The sequence below is a fragment of the Pseudocercospora fijiensis genome, assembly GCF_000340215.1.
Source record: "Pseudocercospora fijiensis CIRAD86 unplaced genomic scaffold MYCFIscaffold_1, whole genome shotgun sequence".
Lineage (NCBI taxonomy): Eukaryota > Fungi > Ascomycota > Dothideomycetes > Mycosphaerellales > Mycosphaerellaceae > Pseudocercospora > Pseudocercospora fijiensis.
Window position 1 is genome coordinate 7,505,990 of NW_006921532.1, and position 21,923 is coordinate 7,527,912.

At 48.2% G+C, this 21,923-nt stretch overlaps 5 protein-coding genes across 5 annotated transcripts; 4 read left to right on the forward strand and 1 right to left on the reverse strand.

Moving 5' to 3' along the window:
- Window positions 1-5,476: 5,476 nt before the first annotated feature.
- Window positions 5,477-7,100, reverse strand: MYCFIDRAFT_185343 (glycoside hydrolase family 27 carbohydrate-binding module family 35 protein; the record flags this gene model as incomplete). Its single annotated transcript, XM_007923519.1, has 2 exons — window positions 5,477-6,688; window positions 6,738-7,100. The coding sequence occupies 2 exons, from the start codon at window positions 7,098-7,100 to the stop codon at window positions 5,477-5,479; spliced, it is 1,575 nt and encodes a 524-aa protein (XP_007921710.1).
- Window positions 7,101-9,340: 2,240 nt separating this feature from the next.
- Window positions 9,341-11,667, forward strand: MYCFIDRAFT_192899 (uncharacterized protein; the record flags this gene model as incomplete). Its single annotated transcript, XM_007923520.1, has 4 exons — window positions 9,341-10,142; window positions 10,325-10,473; window positions 10,537-10,637; window positions 10,713-11,667. 4 exons carry the CDS (start codon window positions 9,341-9,343, stop codon window positions 11,665-11,667), a joined length of 2,007 nt encoding a protein of 668 aa, XP_007921711.1.
- A 1,184-nt stretch (window positions 11,668-12,851) lies between these two features.
- MYCFIDRAFT_80187 (uncharacterized protein) lies at window positions 12,852-13,220 on the forward strand (the record flags this gene model as incomplete). The annotated part of the gene is made up of 1 exon (XM_007922367.1): window positions 12,852-13,220. The coding sequence occupies one exon, from the start codon at window positions 12,852-12,854 to the stop codon at window positions 13,218-13,220; it is 369 nt and encodes a 122-aa protein (XP_007920558.1).
- Window positions 13,221-17,342: 4,122 nt separating this feature from the next.
- On the forward strand, window positions 17,343-18,029 carry MYCFIDRAFT_80188 (uncharacterized protein; the record flags this gene model as incomplete). The annotated part of the gene is made up of 1 exon (XM_007922368.1): window positions 17,343-18,029. One exon carries the CDS (start codon window positions 17,343-17,345, stop codon window positions 18,027-18,029), a length of 687 nt encoding a protein of 228 aa, XP_007920559.1.
- A 1,145-nt stretch (window positions 18,030-19,174) lies between these two features.
- MYCFIDRAFT_58070 (uncharacterized protein) lies at window positions 19,175-21,811 on the forward strand. The gene is made up of 2 exons (XM_007922024.1): window positions 19,175-19,269; window positions 19,451-21,811. The coding sequence occupies exons 1-2, from the start codon at window positions 19,216-19,218 to the stop codon at window positions 21,059-21,061; spliced, it is 1,665 nt and encodes a 554-aa protein (XP_007920215.1). The 5' UTR covers window positions 19,175-19,215; the 3' UTR covers window positions 21,062-21,811.
- The last annotated feature ends 112 nt before the right edge of the window (window positions 21,812-21,923 follow it).

Genomic DNA, 21,923 nt, shown 5'->3' on the forward strand with positions numbered 1-21,923 from the left:
AAAGGAGGTCGGCAGCTAGTACACTTGCTCAGTAGAGGCGTACGGTTTCCTATGCACAAAACGCAAGCTAATCGGACTACTATACCTATACTATCCAGCGAATGCGGACGGCAAGTACAAGATCGCACTGATTTGTAGCCGATACATCCTTATAGGCAGTACAGTCTTCCGACGCAAGGCAGCGCACTAAGTCGAGGCCACCTCCATCGACAACTCCCTAGATTAGGCGATGATTTCGCAGGTCCCGTTAGACATCCCTAGCGAGACGGAGCCACTCACAGCCGCACGCGATTGGCAGAAGCGCCAAAAGAAGTACCGCGAAGATCCAACGCACCTGGTCCCTGCTACACTCCAGCTCCATGAGAGTGAAAGAAGAATCCTGACTGCGATCCTGAAGCACCTTTGCCGACGGGCTTCACCTGGGATCAGTGTAAGAGAGGTCCCTTCCACAGCAATATCACCTCGGAGCGTTCCATATCATTCTGCGAGGTGCCACAATGGACAGGCTACGCGGAGTCATGGCTTCACCCTCCAGCTAGATAAGAGTGAGAAAAGAACAGGCATAGTGATCATCATTCCTGAGGTCCCTACAAGTAATTATCTCACCTCAAATACCACAATATCACCATTGCCACCATCACCGCGCTCCTCCAAACCACCAACGTCCAAATCGCCCCTCTGAGAAGTATAAACCCAATCACCCGTAGCATCTCATCATGCATAGCACTCTCATTAACCTCAGGATCCTGCTTCCCAAGAAAACTCGCAAAGCGCCTCCCATCCCATCCCGATCCCATTCCCGAATCTCTGCATAATGTCTCCGATACACTCTGTCTCGCATCCTTCCGCCTGGCGACGTACGTCCTTGGAATGCAAATCACCCTTGCACCGAGATCCTCTCCCTGTCGAATCAAAAATTTCGCGCATCATCTCGTCCCGTCATCACTTGTGCATTGGAGGAGGATTTTGTTTCGAAGGAAGGCTTTGAGCTACAGGTCTGTATCTTGCGGGGGTTGGAGTGCATGTCTTAGCTCGTGGGGAAGTGGATTTTGAGGGCTACATGCGTCACTTGCATTGGGAGCTGGTTTTTTTTGGATTTCGCCATTGTGTTGCCTGACGTTTAGCTCTATGTCTGTTGATTTTGTGGGTCGATGAAAAAAGATGGGGGGATGTCGTTGCAGTCTCCGCAACATTCAATTACATGAATAATTACATGAGCATGTGAATGAGTAACAACGTCTTTATTCAATCAATTATGCTCCTTCTAGCTCATACAACTACGTAATAATATCGTCATTCAATCAGTTAATTATATAAAGAATTTGGAGTCTATTAAGTAAAGTTAGTCCGCCTCGTTGTCGTCCTCGATAACCCTATAGTATATACTAAGGGTTAAGAGCTACAGTAATCTATAGGTTAAGTAGACAGTGTAATATAATATCCAGCAGTGTTCCACGGCTCCGAGGGCATATAGATCGCTGTATACAGTAGTAGATAAGGCCTCTTCCGAGAAGCCAATTTCCGGCTTTATAGGTCTAGCTTTCTACCTATACTGCGAGGCTCTCTTTCTCGATAACTATACCTCTAACAGTATAGTATGGCTTCCGGATCTCGAGAGGTTAGTATTATATTGCAACCTTGTTAATCTAAGCATATAGAATAACAGTAGTGTAATAGAACCCTATCGTTCTCGAAGCTAGTCTAGCAAAGCCGACAAAGCAGGCTAATAGCTTGTTAGAAGTGCTACAACAATAGGCCACTTCTAGCAGCAAAGACACAGCCGCGCAAGCTAAGAAGAAGGGGTTATATAAGCGCTAGTCCTTATATAAGAGAATGCAGTATCTAAAGAAGAGGTATTATAAACTAGGCATTCGCATAAGCAAGAAGCTATTAGACCTCTAATTCCGTATGTTTCTATACGGTTTAGACGATAGTAGAAGTCCCGAGGAAAGGCTAGAAATACTTAAAGCTACGCCTAAGATACACGGATTGATTTAGCTATATAACTGTCGATGCTAGCGCTATAAATAGCATAATACTAGGTTAGGTTGTCGATTATAAGGTAGTAGAAGCTATAGAAGTTGGTGTAGAAGTTTAAGTTTATAAATACAGCCGATTTTTCGACGCGCGTAGAAAGAGTGTGTATTAAGCTTTCCGCGTATAGATACACGTAAATTAGGCGCGGTTTAAAGTAAATCCACTATAGCTATACACCTAAAATCTCCGCTTCCTCCTCCGAATTCGTAACTCCTAATTAAAACACTACTATTTAACGTATACTATCATTTTTTATACACTATCTACGCATCTAGAAAATTATTTAATATGCCTCCGAAGTTATTAGGAAAACGACCTGCTACGGTTTCCTCGGCGGATAGCAAACTAGGGCCGTTACGAAAGAAAACACGTCTTTTACAAGGTACTCTCGCCTTTAGCTAACAAATACCTCTAGTAACCTAGACCTTATAGCCTCGCCTAATACAACAATTATAGCGACAGATACGAAGCGCCGAGATAGTAGAAACGCCTATCGATTTATCGAGCGGCAGCGAGAGCGGCGGAGACAACGAGACCGAGTCTACGACTATAACTTCTTCCGCTATAGAACGAGACGAAGGCAGCTTTATTGCGGCTTCTTAACGCGTCAAATTCAACGTATTCTACGACCGCCTACTAGGCTAGTTTCGACTACGTACACGTACTAAACACTCTATCGGCAAACGCATATTATAGGTATTTAAGTACGGTATAGAGCTTATAAAGTAGTGTCTAAAGAAGCAGAAGTATAAGGGTCGTTTCTAGCTCTATAAACAATGCTATCTTAATAACGCCGATAAACAGGTATAGAGCGTAGCTTCTATAGGCACTCCGGCAAGGTACTATGTTGTCTACTACGGCTATAAACCTCTAAGTAAACGTAGAGCGAAGAAGATTGCAGATAAACAAGACAACTATCCGAAGAATAATAGCTACGACTAGCTTCCGCTAGAGTACGCCGCTTAGTAGGTTTAAGACTTTATAAACTAGATAGCAAGACGCGATATCTCCTTCGAAGACGCCGCTTCTAAAGAGCTATACAAGATAATATTAACTAGTAGTCTATTAGTTAAGGATCTCTTGCCTTGTCCGCGTACTATACGTAACTAGCTCTTCCGTGCTTATAAGGAGCGTAAACCGGACGTAAAGGCGGCTATTCTAAAGGCTGTCTCGAAGATTAGTATCTCCTTTAATATCTAGACAATACCTAATAATCTGTCGTTGCTAGCTATTATAGTATACTAGATCGACGAGAATAGGCAACTTTAAGTCGCTCTTATCGCCCTTCGACCGCTTCTAAGCTACTATAGCGTTGTTATTGCTCTAGTCCTTTACGAAGTCCTTTAAGAATACGAGATTAAGGATAGAATTACCGCGTTTCAAACAGATAACGCAACTAATAACGATACGACTATTACTAAGCTTATCGCTCTCGGTATACTACTCTACGAAGCAGACGCTCGCTATAGATATATAGGTTACAGTATTAACCTTATTGTCCGCGCAATGCTATTTAGTAAAGGAATAGGTTAATAGGAGAAAGAACTCTAACGTGCGAGCGACGACGATAGTTTCCGGCTATAGCGCGAGAAGGCAGGCAATATTAGACGGCTTTACAACACTGTTAAATACATTATACGGTCACTAAAGCGCTCGGCGCTATTCGTACGGTATTAGAAGGACTTAGCTAACCTAGAGTTAGAAGCTAATAACGTCCTTCTTCGCCTTGTTAAAGATAGCGGTATACGATAGAATTCAACCCTCCGGATAATATAACGCGCTTTAAAGTTAAAGCCAGTTATTTAACGCTTCTGCCGTCTCTAGAAACCTGATAGTAGCTACAACCTCGCTTAAGACTACTTAACTAACTCTAACTAGAAAGAATTGTAGTAGTACGAGCGACTATTAATCCCCTTCCTCGAGGCTACGAAGCGGATTAAAGGTAACGTAATATACGGCTTATTTAGCGCTCTATAGGAGATTTACCCTATATTAGATACGCTATATCAATCGCTTACTCGGCGGTAAGAAGAAGCCTATAGTATCGACCGTAACGACTTTAGCGACGTATAAGTACTTATTCTTGCTATTCTTAGCGCCTTACACTAAATTTTAGCAGTTATAGAGCTAAGGTCGACGCTAGCTTCTTACGCATAGAACAGCTCTATAACGACCTTAATTCTAGCCGCCTTCTACGTAGCGCCGTTATCCTTTACCCTATAAAGAAATACGACTTCTTCAAAAAGAGATAGGTAGGCTTTAAGTACGGCAAAGACGCGACTAACGAGAACGGTAATAAGAAGACGGCCGTTAAGGAGATTGCTAAGGCAAAGCAAGCAGTAGTAGACTTATATACGGACTTTATTGCCTCACTTCTATAGCTAGAAGATAAGCCTTCTTACTAGTTTCTATTACCTTAAGAGCTCCGTAATAACGAGCGCGATTGCCGCCGGTAAGACAACGACCTCGACTTCTTCGAAGACGCCTTCGCCGACTTTACTTCTAAGGGCAATAGTAAGAGGCGATAGGCGATAGAAAATGAGCTAGAGCGCTATCTAAGCGACGACTTAACAACTTATAAGTATAGCGGCACCTTACTAGACAATAACTTCTATAATACTCGGCCGCTAGACTAGTAGCAAGACCGTAGCGAAGGGCTGTATCTAACACTCGTATAGCTAGCGTTTACGCTGTTTGCTATTCTAGTAATAAGCTTAGAATGCGAGCGAGTCTTTAGCTATAGCAAATTAATAGTTATAGACTATAGACACTACCTTACTATATAGGCAATTAAGGCCGACTAGTGCCTAAAGAATTGGCTTATTCGAGGCCTTACTAATAGATAGGTAACCTAGTTAATAGTAGACGACGATAGTAGTAGCAGTAGCAGTAGACGTAATAGCAACGGCGAGGTTGAATAGCTAGTATTTACTTATTTCCGCTAACCTGTATTATTCAGTTAATCAACCTTAACTATACGCTATTACATGTAATAGCCTGTCTATTTATTCAACTATACGCTAGTCGCTCGCTATTTAATCTCATTCAAGCGCTATCTACTCAGGCAACCGGCCTATATCCACTCATTCAACCACACGATTGAATGTTGCGGAGACTGTGTCGTTGCTTCGTTTCTTAGAATTCATCCCCCCCCCCATGTTGATGGTCGCATGTTTGACGGTATTGTATCAAGCTGGCAGTTTTGCGAGCTTTGTATGTCAGCTGGCATACAAATAGAAGTTATAGCTGAACTCTGAAGGATCAGTAAGCGTTACGCGAGGCTCGAGCTTCCTCGCCACTGCAGGCTGATGCGTGGCACGTCAGAATGTCTGGCTACAAGACGAATTATAGGAAGCGTTCAGCTCGTAGGACGACACAAACGTGCGAAGGCAGCTATGGCAATATTTTATTTTTATCATAGAGAGCTCATTCGATTCTATCAAGCTACAACGCCAATACGATCGAAATCTGGAGCGTACGTCGAGCTTCCGCTGAGGCCGCTGATCTTGATCGTATTTATGCCGCTTGTGCTGAATCCGCTCAGCCTCACCAAGTGGTTCCTCGTGACGTCTCGGTCCCAGTTGTAGCCAGTCAGCGGAAACAGGACATTTTGCCCTGGACCTCCATTGACACTGATACTCGCTCCTCGGACGTTCGTCCCCTGATCCGCCAAGTAGCCGATCTCGCAGTCAATGTAATCGAATCGCACGTCCTGCGTCGCTTGACTCGTTCGAATGCCGCTGAGGGTGAGAGATCCACCTTCTGCGCTAATGTTTCCTGCTTTCGAAGAGCCGGAACAGCCAGAGCAGAATTGAATGTTGGCTCCGCCGGCGAGTGTGCCGGACTCTGCTTCAATCCAGGTGAGCTTAGGTGCAGGAACTGGAACGGTCTGAATGTCGCTGAGTCGAAGTGGAAGCGAGCCATGCGCATTGACCTGCGCTGTATACGAGGTTTGGCCAGTTCTCGTGCGACCAGTCCACAAGTTCTTCACCGTCGCTGAAGCAATTCCAAGATCTGGAAAATTGATTGCCAGCGATCGAGTCTGGTTAGACTGGTCAAGAAGCAGGACAGCCCGGTCCCCATTTGCAAGACAGCCAGCATATACGTCGCTATCGTCGGTGAAGCGCTGCACGAGCTTCACGGGCTCGCCAAGCGAGTCTTGGTTGATCGCGATCAGGTCCTTGTTCTGCAAGATGTTCTGAGTCGCAGTGCTCATCGTGGGTATAGCGGTCGAAACCATCAGAGCACTCTTGAAATATGCCCAGATAGCGAAGTGGCTCGCCTGTTCGTCAACCGTCATCCCAGGATTGCCGACCTCGAGTAGATCCATATCAGCGAAATGACTTGGCCCAGACAGACCTCGCAAATTGACGTGAATGGCTTCGTTCATGATACGCATGACATTGGCCCAGCCTTGAATGATATCATCCGACACTCGATTGGAATTAGACAAAGAGGGAGTCCACGCGGAAGGGCCCTGCAATCCACTCGGGCTCTGGTATGGCGTACCCCATTGGCAAATCAAGATGCCTTTGATGCCCACGTCTTGAATTGCCGAAGAAATGACCTGATATCGCGACGGAAAATCGGTTCGAGGATCTTTGGGTGCGTTCTGTTCGGAACTTCCTCCATCCACGTAACAGTTGTCGATCTGTGCATTGTGTCAGTTGATGTACTGGACCACAGGCTTTCGAATGTACCTTGACGTATGCAGTGTTCCAGGCTGCGAACATGAGAGCGTCCTGCTTCTCATAGTTCAGGCTCCCAGGCCTTAACTCCTTGGCCGTGTCACAGGCATATATTCCTTGATCGGTATACATGGACCATTGAAATCCTTTACTGATCGCCAACTTCGAAAGAGGAGTTATGCCATCTGGAAAGACGCTGGCATCATACGTGATGGAGCCATTGCTTTGCCGCTGGCGGCCCTGCCATCCACAGTCGATCTGAAAGTACTTGTAGCCTAGATCACCGAATCCTTTGCTAGAGAAGGCATTTATCGTGTTCTGCACATACGACTGATTCAGCGTGCAGGCCACGTCGTTGTAAGTATTGAAGCCCATAACAGGACTTCTGCCAAAGCCATTGTCGAGGGCCTGAGCGGCCGCTGCGAGTAGCAAGGATGCTGCGAAAGTCGAGAAGGCCATAGTTGGAGTTGTGATAGATCCCGAGGGATTCGTGAGATATCACGCCATATATTGACAAGAGGATGCCCGGGTAATGGCGTGACCACGGATGAGATCCTCCGCGACCATGTGGACCTCGTTGATATCCTTGGAGTTTCTCCGCATTTTCAATGACGTGGAGGTCAAGTTTGGCTAGTATTTGATTTGCGGATAAATCGACCTCGTGAAGGCCCCACTGAGATCGGCAGGCACGAGGAGCATTGGAGCTGACGCAATTTGCTCTCTGCCAAAAAGATCCTGGTGTGGTGATAAATGTCTCCGCTGGAGGAGAATTGATGCTCTCTTGCGCAGTCTTCATCGGCATGCAGGATGGTATTGAGAAGAGTGTTTCCGCATTCTGCAGATTCGAGAGTCGATTGCTGGTGAGAGTCGGTCCCAACAAGGCTGTGACGCTCGGCTCGATAGAAGGCGTGATCTCAGAAGGGAAAATTGCCTGGACCGCGCAACGAGGACAGCTCTACGATATGCCAACGCCCATTGGACAGTCGTTGCCAATGCATTTTATTAACCGACTCCCTTGTCGTTCCGTGGCTCGCAAACAGGCCACCGACCCGGGTACTCATGAATACAGCAGCCTTGCCCATTCTCTCGTCCAGCAATATGGAGGTGTTCCTGACCTCGATACGATGATCCGGGTTTGCCCTACGAAAGGCGTAAGAATTCTTGATGTGGTCTTCTAGATTCATGGCAATGAGATGTGTCTCCGGGAATGCTGCACGGAAACGAAAGGTTGGAGGGCAGAAGAGGCGGAGCACGATCTCGTAGTCTCTAGGGGACATCCAGGCCAGTGCTTCCAAGAGTCGTTGTGCCATGATCTGGAGGTAGACGGGGGGCGGTGTCGTGGCGACGTCCAGGAAGAAGGGCTGCGGCGTATAGGCAAGCAATGCTGCCAATGCCTCCTTGGACATCAACTCGGCGACATGATCCAGGCCCCAAGTGCCCCTTTTCATCTGCTGTATCTTGTGGGAAGGATCCGTTGCGGGCACACTTGTGTTTGCTAGGTTCGCCATGTGCGCTCGGAGCCTCGTGATGACTTGGCGACGCGCTGTTCATGAGAGAGCATGCTGTGATGAGGATGGCACGAAGGTTCACACTTGCGGCGCCATTTCTTGGCGGCCAGAAGTTCCCCAAACAAACAGTATCCAGAACACTGACAACATCTGCACTTCGGGATCGCGGGGTTACAATGGGCAGCATCATTGGACTTCCATGAGACCCACGAGTCCCTGGCATCATCGAGGGCTTTTGGAACCACATCATCCTTCCGTGAGCACCTTCAGCATAGCAGAGCGTTATCTCGCTTGCGATCATGCAATGCGCTAGATTCCATGGAAACATCGACGTTGGGAGGTGAGACAGAGCATCTCCACGCTCCGACTTGGGCCTCGAAACAATGCCATCGATGTCCAGATCGCATTGGCTCACATTGTTGGTGAAGGTATCTAGAGCTTGCTGTCTATATTGATATATACAGCCTTGATCTGCGAGTAAGTTTCAAGGCCAGCTTCTCCCAGCTCGCGACCAATAAGTACTTGCCTGAGAAGAGAATCAGATGCCGGCGTGTGGCACCGCGTTGACCCACAAGCATCGCATCTTCCGGCTCATTTGCTGTCGTGGGACGATTTCCTCTATCGTATCTGAGCAGAAAAGTCCTCGCGTTCTGTTCCGACAGCTTTGCAAGTCAGGCAAATCTAGTCGGTCCGACGTGGTCGCCCTTCACCTAGCGTCGTCGACACGTTCCACATCCTCCGAAAGAGCGGGAGCGTTTCGCCTGGGCCTTCCGGAATGCTTTCGGCATCGCAAGAAAGTTGCAAAGCTGCGAGCGCAGATGTGTGAAGTCAAAAGATGAGCCATGTTGGAGGGAAGGGGACTGCGCTGCGCATTTGATTGAAAGCGTCAATTCGGCCATCAAATGTTCATTCAACCTCCCGCTAAGCCGGCAGTATCCATCCCCGCTTTCTGGGTGGCTCCCATCCCGCCAACCCGCATGCCGAGCGCCGCCTGGACCCTGCCCTGCTAAGTACCTCCTCTCCTCTCCTCTCCTCTTGTCTGGCTGACATCCGCACTATATAGGAGCATAACGCTACTACTACACCCATGGCGATCTTGCTGGCAGCATGGCATCTTCAGCGGCACAGGAAGCTCTGAGATCACCTGGCTCACTCCTCGAACGGCAGACTAGCAGCGATCGGACTCATCACTGCTCGCTTTGCTCCAAGTCGTTCAAAAGACGAGAGCACTATCAGCGACATGTGCGAAGCCATACCAACGAGAAGCCGTTTGCGTGTCGGTACTGTGCAAAATACTACAGTCGAAAAGATCTAGTCGCAAGGCATGAGAAGACCTTGCATGCGGATCGACGCAGGTCATCGTCAGCGTCAGCCATGATAGCGACGCCTTCAGAAGCCGTTGATGGCTTCTGGCCGGGAGTTGCAGCGGCGGACGATCTGGACTTCCAGGCTCTAGGTATTGAGATAGACCCCTCGCTATGGGACAAATCAGAATTGGCACCGGGAGCTTCTCTGTCGCCATTCCAACTTGACCACGATGAAGGCAACACTGTCGACCGACGGGAACAGCATGTGGAAATGCTGCTTGATCCGGCACTTACTTCTGTTGGACCAGTAGGTGATGCTCAGGCGCAAGGCGAAGTTATTCCCGCCGCGGTAGCAATGTCGCCGAGTGTAGCCCCTGAGCCACCTTCGCCTTGCCCCGAAGTCAACATCTCAAACCACGCGCTGTCTTCTGCACTGGACCAAATTACTCTCTCAAGCACCTCGGGATATCCACCTCCTACTTTGGACGAGCTACGTCTTTGCATCAGCACCTATTTTCAGACCTTCAATGTACATCTTCCGCTTTTCCACACACGTACCTTTGATTGCGCAAGCCAGCCTCCGGAACTGCTGCTGTTGATAGGTGCGATTGGAGCTTTATACCGCTTGGAACGTCAAACGGCTACCTACCTATACCTTGCGGCCGAGTCTCGGACATTGAAGGATCCTTTGCCACCTGACCTGACGTATACCTTGCGGCCGAGTCTCGGACATTGAAGGATCCTTTGCCACCTGACCTGACGTATACCGAGCTATTTTATTCAGGGGATTTGGTCCAGCCCAATACAGGCCCTGACAGCGGTGTCGATCTGGCTGCTGCACGTACTCAATTCCTTCTTTCATTCTTCGCTGTGTTCAGTGGCAACCAAGAAGTCGTGGAAAGTGCATTTGGTAGGCTTGGCAAGCTCTCGAATGTACGCTACGTTTACGCCTCGAGCCATCTCTGATTGCTGGGCAGACCACTAATATCGTGACAGGCGTATCAACTGCTACTGCGAAAGTTGAGAAGCAAGAACGCAAACAGTATTGTCACTACGCTATCATGGCTCCAGTGGGTGGAGCATGAATCCATGAAACGGTACGCCTTCAAGAAACCTCGCAGCATTTCGTGCTGACAAGTGTACAGCCTATTACACGGCATCTGGATCCTGAGCAATCTGATTGCCACAACTTATGGCGTGACTCCCGCCCTCTCCGTTCCATACCATGGCGATGTAGAATTGCCCTGCTCGGAGAATCTCTGGCAGGCCGAGAGCGCTGATGAGTGGCACCATCTCCGCCCAGCTGAGCATACACTGCCCTCGCTTCGGGACTCCGTGAACATCCTGACTCTCAAAGCAACGGCCAAAGAGCTTCCGCCTGGCGCGTACACTTGGTCTCACTTCGCCGTGGTTGTCGTAATGCACACGATGGCGATCCATATGTGGCACGGTGGCTACGCCGACCAAGAAAATACTTCGCTGTATGGGACCACCCTTGCAAGATGTCGAGACTTGATCAAAGCAACCGGTGAAGCTCAATGTGGCGACTGGCTACAGGCGAAACCAAGCTTTCTTTTCAACGCATCCTGTATACTGCGAATATGCCATGGAAGATCGCATCCACAGCTACTTCAGCCGGACAAAACAGCTCTGCTTCGCGGTCAGCCCGAAGATGCGTCCATCGCTATTCAAGAATACGCTACAGCGCCGATGACACGAAGTAAAACCATGACAGAGACCATCGCTGGAGTGTTTGATGGGCTTTGTGCGTCAGACAGAAGATCTCTGCTGCTATTGCGGAAGACCGTGGCGTTGACATGGAGCTTTGAGCATGCAATTGCTTCTTGGGACACGGTCCTTCTTGTTTCAAGATGGCTACATCATATGGACCTTCTCGCTCCCCAAGACATGGACGACGAAGAGGTTCAACTGCTTGACCACATTATCACCGTACTGAGAACAGCTGTTTGCGATTTTGGCGATAGTACCTGTAGGTCGAAGGCTGCATCCATGCTACGCCTCTGGGTCACTTTCTACGAAGACACTTGGGTCTGGGGCGTCGTGGCACGCATGGGTGCTATCTACCGCAGTCTCGCGAATGTTTATGAGAGAGCGAGCCCCGGATGAACGAGCAGTCCTGACGCCACATGGATGCCTACAAATCGCTCCCTCACTAGCAGCTTCTCCTGCAGAGATCTCATAAATGGGCCCAGAAGATTCTCCACGATGAAGTCGAACTGTCGGATCAGCTGGCCCACGAATTTGTGCACCTCGATCATTGCCAAATGTACATGTACATGCTCGAGATCCACAACCGGACTATGCATATAGTCATCAGTCATCGCTGCTTGGGCGATCAGACGATACTTACCAGGGCATTGAACTTCTCTACTCCTCGGAAATACTCGTTACTGGCGTCGCTGCCATCTGCAATCCAGCGATTTGGTCGCCAGGCATTGGCATCGGCATCATCTCCCAAGATCTCTTTGCACCTGTTATGGGCAATAGGGCTGATGCTCAGCTCAGATCCTGGTGGGATGAAGTGTCCTGCGATCGTAACGATAGGAGGCGACTCCTTTGATCTTGTGCCAGTGGAAAGGCAGAATGGCTTCAGATGTCAGCTTGGACACCAAGACCGAACCCAGGACAAGCTTCGAGCCATAAGCCATACCGCTCTTCTGCGCATTCGCCAAAATTTTCGCGAGCTTCGCATCCTCTGGCACGGTCGCCAGAATCTCAAAATCCGTTTTGAAACAACGTGTTGCCATTTTGGGGAATCTCGTCGTCGATCGCAGCGGACGTAGTCGTCTGTACGTCCGCAGATGGAGCAGAATTTCAGACACATATATATATACGGCCTTCAACATGACTTGACACCTACAAACAATCAAACATCAACACACACGCGCGCCAAACCCATCATGTCTTCCCAACTCTCAATCATGAAAACCATACCTCATCATCGGCGCCACGTCAGGCATAGGCGAGTCCTTCGCCCGCCGTTTCCACGCACAGAACAAAACCGTAATCATCACCGGTCGTCGCACCGAACGTCTCGAGGAGCTCAAATCCGAGCTAGGCACAGGTCTGGAAAACTCAGCACTCCCCACACACATTGACACGCTGTTCAAGCGATACCCAAACATCGATACCGTTTGGGTCAATTCTGGAATTCAGTCTACGTCGAATCTCCACGAGATTGAAACGAGTTCCGATGAGAGGATGAACCGGGAAAATGTGACGAGTCCGATGGTGATTGCCAGACATGTTGTTCCGAAATTTTTTGGCGCAAGGGGTTTGAGACGACGTTTATGATTTCTGGGTCTGGATTGGGGTTCGTGCCGATGGGAGGGGTGTTTTCTGTTTATTGCGCTACGAAGGCGGCGGTGCATGCGTGTGTGGTTGGCATTCGGCAGAGTTTGGAGGGGAGTAGTGTACATGTTCTCGAGATTGTGCCGCTGGCTGTGGGGACGGAGTTGGATGCTTCGCAGAAGGAGTTGGCGGAGACGTTCCCGGCGCCGATGACGCTTGAGGAGTTTGGGGATGAGGAGTTTGGGAAGTTGGAGGATGGGAGGGTTGGGGAGATGAAGGAAGTGGCGGCGGGAACGGCAAACGCGAGGGTGGAGGCCTGGAGGGGCAGTATCGGCAAAGGTTTGGAGGAGAGAGGTATTGGTGGTTGATCAAAGAGTGATGAGATTGATGTACGAGTGGTTGAGTGCCAGTTGAAGTTCCCGATCACGTCTTCCAATTTTCCAACCTTTGCGGTGAAGTGGTGCGTGCGGTTTGATTCCTGCAAATATCCATGTGTTATCAATGCGCTCGCAGTAGTGGTCGACGTAGCAATGTCCTGTGTACTGTGCAATCTCGCCGCTCGAAAGCTGCCGGACATGCTGAGCTTGAGCTTGCCAGCTTCCATGGAGTCGCATGCTTGGCGGCATACATTGAGAAGACAACGGCGCCAAGCAGGTGTTGTGTCTTCACTGTGCCCGGGTGTTGGTTGAGGTATTTCTTGAATGATGAGTTTCTACTCACCACGCCCATCTCCAAGATGTTTCTTCACGAAGTTCTCAATGGAATTTCGATCCAGGATAGACTTGCTCGGTTGCTCACGTTCTGGTCTGGCCATTGCAAGTCTCTGGCGTTTAGTCCTCTGAAGCTGAGGATGGCTATGTGCAAATGGCAAATACTATTCGGCAATTGACTCGATAATATTTGGCAATTCTCAACCCATAAAGGGCAACGCGCTACTGCCCGGCTATTAGCGTTCTTGTTACTGTAAATGGCTGGAAATAGTACTTTGCTAAGGGATGCGGTGCGTCGCGTGTTTTCTACTAGAAACCTTATCTTATATCGATAGAAATTTAATAGTATAGACTAAACTAAGGTATTGTTATCTTGCTATATCGCTCTCTTTATAAGCAGAGGTTCTACCGCCCTTATATTCTTAAGCTCTTTACGAGTCGTCTATTTTATCGTAAGGCCTATATTTCGGAAATAGTATTAGGGACCGCTAACCGGACGATTTATTCTAAGATATTAACGAGACTAATAAAGCTAAAGTAGAAGCTAATATACTAGCTACAGATAGTAGAATTAGAGATAAATAGGAGGTAGATTTAGCGCTTCTAAATAAGGAGGAACGGCGTAAGTACGAGCTCGAAATAGAAGCTAAAAAGAAAGACGAAATAGCGGCTGTTTCTTAGTAGGTCGATAAAGGTAGCGAGGAGGTTAATAAGTCGGATAAGGATACTATCTTGCTATTATTAGCGCTACCGAAGAATACTTATCGCTCTATAGATGCTACTATTCTAGTAGTATAACAACACTTAATAAGAGCCGGCTTTTGCTAGGCTATTAAGTCCGGAAACAGGTCGAGGGCTAAAACAGCGTAGAATACGGCTCCGTAGGTATCTCGCTAGTTGCTCTATAATTAAGGAGGCAAGCTATTAGATCTATCGAAAAATACAAAGCGACTAAAGGCTGCTTCTGCTCGTAAGAAGTGTCTAGTATCGCTTACGTTAAGCGCCTATAACTCGAAGGATCTAGATAGCCGCTAGCAAGTTAGATTAGTCTATAGTACCTATAATTATCTAGTAGAAGCGCCTGCCTATTTTGCGGCGCATCGACAGCGTAAGCGTAACGACGCTATTAAGAAGATAATAACGGATAATATAAATGCTAATACGAGTGTCTATACGACGTTATATCGACTAATAGAAGGCAAATAATATAAGTGTAAAGGTGTTATTCGAATATAAAGGTAACCGGCCGAGTCTCGGCCGGTTACTAAGCCCTCTTCTATATTCGATATTAATCTTTTTATAAGACAGTATACTAACACTAACACCCTTAAAACAGGTATACAACTGCTGTCGGACCTTTATAATGTTAGGGCCTATACTAAGAAAGCAGCGCAAGGTAACCTAACTATATCTAAGGCCCTATTTAAGTAGCTAACCGAGCTAGGTTTCTATTTCGCAAAGGAGGTAGATTCTAATAGCAAATTGGACAAGCTCCTTGTTCTTAACCTATAAATGGCCGAGCTATACAAGCGGTATCTAGAGTATTTAATTATCGACAATATATACAAAACTAACCGCTATAATCGACCGCTTTTAAACATTATAGCAGGCACTAGAGCTAGTAATACTATCCCCTTTAGATACTATATTATAGGCAATAAGAACGAAGCTGCGTTTACGTAGTTTGCTAAGCAAGCTGCAATTCTAGGCTCTATATAAGATATACAACCTGCCTCTACTAGGCCTATAGGTTACCGACCGAGACCGTAGTTATATAAATACCTTAGACAAGACCTATCCTCGAATACCGGCTCTTATTTGCGCCTAGCATATCTTTAAGAACGTATAGGCGTAGGCCCGGAAGCTAATACTATAGAAGCAGGTTCTTAATAAAGAGATAGGCAAGAATAAGTAGCAAGATAACCCCGATTATACTATATTCGTCGACAACTTTAGGTAGTATATCTATACTAAGACTCTCGAAGAATTTAATACTAAGGACCGCTAGATAGCAAACTACGAGAACCCTTACTTTGTTGCCCTCCGAGAATATATCTACCGTAAATACTAGACCTATAAAGAGAAGCTAGTACACTGCTTCTAGCAAACTAAGTTTCTATTCTACGGTTAATTAGTTACTTCGAGGGCAGAAGGAGCTTACTTAACGATAAAGCGCTAGCTTGCTAGCAAGCGGTATAATATCCTTACCCTCTTCCTTAAATTAAAGCTATAGTAGGCTATTTGCTATGCTAAGATTACTGCCTATATAGGCATTAAACGAATAGCTATACCTAGTTGTCTCCGCCGTCCTAAGTTTGCTAAGGCTAATACAAAGATCTACCGTAAGGGCTTATAGAAGGCACTCGATTAGCTAAAGTTAGCGTACGAAGAGATAGCTAAGCTTGCTAAGGAGCCTAGCAAACAGCGCTCTTAGTGCTTAGGTTGTTTCCGGATAGTATAGGGTATAGTCTATAAGTATAGTATTATCGACTTAATCGAGTTAACTAGATCCTTCGAGTTTAACCCCTATACGCACTTTAATCGCTACTAGTATATTAATAAAGCCGCAGCTCCGCTACGAGCTATTATTAAGGTTAATCGCTTAGTTTAGGAGCTATTAGTATTACTAAACAACCGCCGTAGAAGAGGTAGAAGAGGTAGAGCGGCTATACCTGCTAGAAGATACGTACGTACTAATTAACGAGAGGCTTCTAGCTTCGAATACGTAGATTAGTTAAACCTAGCTTCTTAAAGAGGCTATAGACGGCGTACGAGGGCATTAATATAACAACCTCGTACTCGTACGGCAATATAATAACTACGACCTTTAGCTCTGCTAGTCTATATACCTACTAAGCGCTACGGCTTTGTTAGTAACGATCTAGCTAGTATTTAAAGAGCCGCTATAGCACTTAATCGATAACGTCTAATAGCGCTAGTAGTGCCTTACTCGGAGCGATAGTTTGTCTAGTTCTATAGTAGTTAACCTATACTACCGTAGGCTCTAGGTCTACCGGTAGCGATATAATATACTATATTCGACTATCTACCGCTATCTAACTAGCATATGCTAGGTTCTATAGCTCTACTACCGTCTATAGCTCTACTCCGCGGAGGTTAGTAAGGTTAGTAAGGTTAGTAAGGTTAGCAAGGTTAGTAAGGGTAGTAAGGTCTAGTATTATAGTAGTAGGAGCTACGGCTTTACCTACGACAATATTAGTATATAGGCTATAGCAACTAGCACTAAAATCTATATCTACTTAGTCTATAGCTTCTAATTATACCTCGTTCTTAACCCTAACTACTACTATTAGGTAGTAGTTTGTAAGCACCTCTACCTGCTTACTTAGAAGAGACTGAAACCCGGAAAGTATACTGTAAATCGTCCGTGCGCACTCTTGTCCGTATTAGGGTTGAGAATTGCTAAATATTATCGAGTTAATTGCCGAATAGTATTTGCCTGTGCAAATGGGCAGCGTTCTGAGGCAACGTGACAGCTTCTCAGCATTGCCGGCCGTGCTCAAGCGCTCCATAGCAGCTGGATAGTCACCTGTTGTCTTGAGAATGAGATCCTGATAATCGTAGCAGTGGCGTCTCTTGCCTCAGCGGCATGTCGATCAAGGAAACATGTGCTTTAACAAGCTGCGATCGAGACAAACATCGGCAAAACTCGGGCCGAACCTCCGGGACCCGCTCCGCTTACCAATGCTCGCTCACGCTGATGCTCTTTCAAATGAATGCGCAAAGCAAACAACATCTACGGGGTACCACGATACCACTATGGCGACTCCTAGTATATGCAGAAGCTGCGCTCGGACGTTACGATCATCAAGAACCCTCGCGGGCTCTGGGACGGCGAAGACATGGCTTCAGCCTCCGAGACAACGCAGCTTTCACACACCAGCGCCACTATTCCTAGACTTTCTCGCTCCATCATGCCGATCTATCGCAAGAATATCTGGGACGCTTGAGAATCCTGTATCAAAGCGAATACCGCAGAGGCGGACTCTAAGCAGCACTGCCAAAAGACGTGCCGTCGCCATCACGAATCCCCGACAAGATGACTCCGGTAATGACATGACGATTACCATAACGCCACGAGCTGCGCATCGATTACAGACCATAGCTGAGACGGATCAGAACCCCGACTTGGCGTTACGAGTGAGCGTCGAAAGCGGCGGATGTCACGGCTTCCAATACTTCATGTCTCTCACTTCGACGAAGGATATAGATCCAGAAGAGGATACGATATTCGAGAATGAGGAAAGAGTGAATCAGAAGGGCAGTGCGGAAGGTGGAGATGGGTACAAGGCAAAAGTCATCATGGATGAACCGAGCTTGGAACTTCTGAAGGGAAGCTCGGTGGACTATACGATGGAGCTGATTGGAAGTCAGTTCAAGGTCACTGGCATACCTGGAGCGAAGAGCAGTTGTGGCTGTGGGACGAGTTTTGATATTGCGACGTAGGAACGCGGACAATGCGTCAACGTCAATTGTGGACAAGCACCTAATACTGAGCATGGTCACGTTCCTTCAAGGCAGTGATGCGGACTGTCGGTCTGCCGGCCCAGAGCCTCGTATTTGGTGCTTCCAATGCCCTGCGAGAGGACCAACTGGTTTCTCAGCACGCTGGCACTGAATGTGTTGCGCTGGTGCCTCGCAGGATACACAGCTTCTATGGAAGAAGCCACACTATACCAGTCGATGACTGGCGAAGCCATTGATCTGGAAGGGACGTTGGTTTCACCTGTGAGAACGAGACTTACTCAATCTCCTACACCCCAACCGAACTCCTTCAGGAATACATGTCTGCTCCAGTACAAGCAGTCGAACCTATGTACGCGGATGCACACATTGTGGCCCCGACGGATCGATGGTCAAACGCTATATCGCAAAGCATCCACATCCACCTGAATCAGCCTCCATCACATACCCTCGATAACATGTTTGGGATTGTTGCGAGAAGTATGACCCGTACTCTTCGGATGCAAGAGGGGAGTGGAGTGGCAGGGCCAGCGAAAGGGTGGCCTCGCTCGCTGGGAACAACACCATGCACCTTGAAGTACCCGTTAGTGTGGTCTGGGGTGGATTGCATTGCCATTCACATTGTTTGTTCTTGTGTACAGCTTTCAAGCATGCGCTCCATGTTGGGCTGCGGCCATGGCCCTGGACCTCAGCAAGTCTCATTTGACCTCGCTCATGTGGCAAAAGCGACGGCAATATTGTTGAGCGCATTCTCACTTGATATCGAATGCAATGGCACATTGAGCCAGCGAATAGAACGCTGTAGAAAACCCCCCCCCCCACTGCGGAAGCACTCACTTGCACACCGTACTTCTGCATCTTCGCAGCATTCCAAGCAAATTTGCAGTCAAGCAAGAGTCTCGATTGGCCGTCAAACGCCGAGCCAATGTACCTTTTCCATGTAGCTCAACATCATCATCATGCCATGCAGACGGCCCACCAAAAAAGTCGTCGAGCTCTCAATCTCTGGCTGACCCCTGTCTGCATTGCCTGTTTCGTACTAGTGCGGGGCCCTCTGTTCATCTGGTTGTGACGGAAACAAAACCTCAGCGGCTGCCATTGGACTTTGATTCCTTCATCCAACTTCACGATTGAACGATTCCGCCTTTTCCTTGAGCATACCGCAACCATGAGCGTTTCTACTGTTCAGACGCATGCCTTTTCTGACCAGAAACCTGGCACTGTGAGTATCTTGCCGTCGCCATCAATGTCCCCGTGAGCTTCAGATTGCTACGGCAGAGTTGGGGCTTTTGGTGCTGGACAAAATCCAGTCCTTTCAGCACAACAATCACAGCCACTTCCGCCATATCTGAGTTCCACCCTCCAATTTCAAAGCTCCGAGGCTAACGCAATGTGCTTCACAGTCTGGTCTCCGCAAGAAGGTCAAGGTCTTCCAGCAGAAGAACTACTCTGAGAACTTCGTGGCTTCGATCATCCAATCTATCCCGGAAGGCGCCCAAGGTGCTTTCTTGGTCGTCGGTGGCGATGGTCGTTACTGGAACCCCGAAGTGACTCAGATCATTGCAAAGATAGGAGCTGCATATGGCGTCAAGAAGCTCTTGATCGGCCAGAACGGCATCCTCTCCACACCTGCCGCATCACACATCATCCGCATCAAGAAGGCCACTGGTGGCATTCTTCTCACAGCCTCGCACAACCCAGGCGGTCCCGATGAGGACTTTGGTATCAAGTACAACCTCGCAAACGGTGCCCCCGCTCCCGAGAGCGTGACGAACAAGATCTACGAATTCTCCAAGAGCTTGACAGAGTACAAGATCGCCGATATTCCAGACATTGACCTCTCCACCATCGGTACCAAGACTTACGGCCCACTCGAGGTCGAAATCGTGCACAGCACTCAAGACTACGTTCAAATGCTCAAGGACATCTTCGACTTTGACCTGATCAAGAGCTTCCTCAGCGAGCACAGGGACTTCAAGATCCTCTTCGATGGTCTCAGCGGTGTCACTGGCAACTACGGTGTCGACATCTTCGAGAAAGAGCTTGGACAGAAGGGGAGCACACAGAACTGCGTACCAAAGCCAGACTTTGGTGGCCACCACCCAGATCCCAACCTGGTCTACGCACACTCGCTGGTCGAGCGTGTAGATAAGGAGGGCATTCATTTCGGTGCGGCCTCCGATGGTGATGGTGACCGCAACATGATCTACGGCGCGAACTCCTTCGTCTCGCCTGGTGACTCGCTTGCAATCATCGCACACCACGCCGAGCTCATTCCATACTTCAAGAAGCAGGGCGTGTACGGTCTCGCACGCTCCATGCCCACTTCTGGTGCTGTCGATCTTGTAGCAAAGAAGAAGGGTCTTCAAAGCTACGAGGTGCCAACTGGCTGGAAGTTCTTCTGCGGTCTGTTCGACTCGAACAAGATGAACATCTGCGGTGAGGAATCTTTCGGTACTGGCAGCAACCACATCCGTGAGAAAGACGGTCTTTGGGCCATCGTCGCTTGGCTCAACATCATTGCCGGTGTCGGCCAGCAGACCGGCAGCACGCCCAGCATCAAGAGCATTCAGCACGATTTCTGGAAGACATACGGCCGCACCTTCTTCACTCGATACGATTACGAAGGCTGCGAGACTGAGGGTGCGAATAAGGTTGTGGCACACATGAAGGAGCTGATCGGACCAAAGAAGAGCGAGTTCGTTGGCTCCTCAGTCGCTGGCCGCAAGGTGCTCGAGGCAGACGACTTTTCGTACACTGATCTCGACGGCTCAGTCAGCAAGAATCAGGGTATCTACGTCAAGTTTGACGATGGCAGCAGAATCGTTGTCCGTCTTTCCGGTACCGGCTCGTCTGGCGCCACCATCCGTCTATACATCGAAAAGCACGAAACGGACGAGAAGACCTACGGTCTTGACGCCCAGGACTATCTCAAGGACAATGTCAAGCTCGCGACTGGTCTGCTCAAACTGCAGGAGTACATCGGCCGTACTGAGCCAGATGTCAAGACATAGGCGGCGCGTGGAATTGTTTCCGAGTGATTTTCAGTGAATCAAAAAGCGATAAAGCATACGTATGAGCGATGAATGATATGTGTAGATAAGCAGCGATAGAAGCATGGGCAGAGATCACAGTCCCGGAAAAATGTCAAAAGAATTGATATCTTCACTGTTCACTGCTGACTCAGCTGCGTCGCGAACCTGGTCGCGTCCACATCCATTCTTTCCGAATCCCATTACAAGGACTTTCACATGCGAACTTGTTTCTTCAGAGCTACCACGATCTGATGATCACCGAATCCTTACTCTAGATCGAAGTCCAACAAAGATGTCTACGCAAGGGCTTCGACCCGTGCTCGAATGTCACGAGCGCAGAAGACCATGAAGGCGATTGAAGAGAAGACAAAGGAGGCACAGGACAGGGCAGGATGTCGTTGTGACAGGAGCTGAAGAATTTCGGTGGCGTCCCTGGATCGGTGTCACAGGTACTGGCAAGAGGAATATGGGATGATAGACAGGAATACTGCAGGTGCTCGGCCACAATTATGAATGCCAATGGGAGTATGAGCGAAGGTGAGGAGCGGAGACCTGAAAGTTTGAGAGAAGCACCCAACGAACGTCTACACGGACATGACTGCTGGAAGGCCGAAAACTGGGTTGATCAGAAGCAGAAGCCGCGTGAAGAAGTTAGGCTGCATCACATGTCGATGAGGCTTCGGGTCTACTCTATGTCAGTAAAGAAGCGAATATGCATGCATTTCAACGATGCGGCCTAGCGAACGCGGGCAAAGGATCAGCCCTCCAGCTGAATGCAAACGAGGGACCGACTTGGCTTTGATCCTTTCACGCTATGCCAATCAAACTTATGCATGTCATA

What these genes read in the sequence shown, in the direction of transcription:
- MYCFIDRAFT_58070 (XM_007922024.1), top strand. Translation starts at nt 19,216, where the DNA reads ATGAGCGTTTCTACTGTTCAGACGCATGCCTTTTCTGACCAGAAACCT. An exon ending in CTGACCAGAAACCTGGCACT is followed by an intron (nt 19,270 to 19,450) that starts GTGAGTATCTTG and finishes TGTGCTTCACAG; the next exon opens with TCTGGTCTCCGCAAGAAGGT.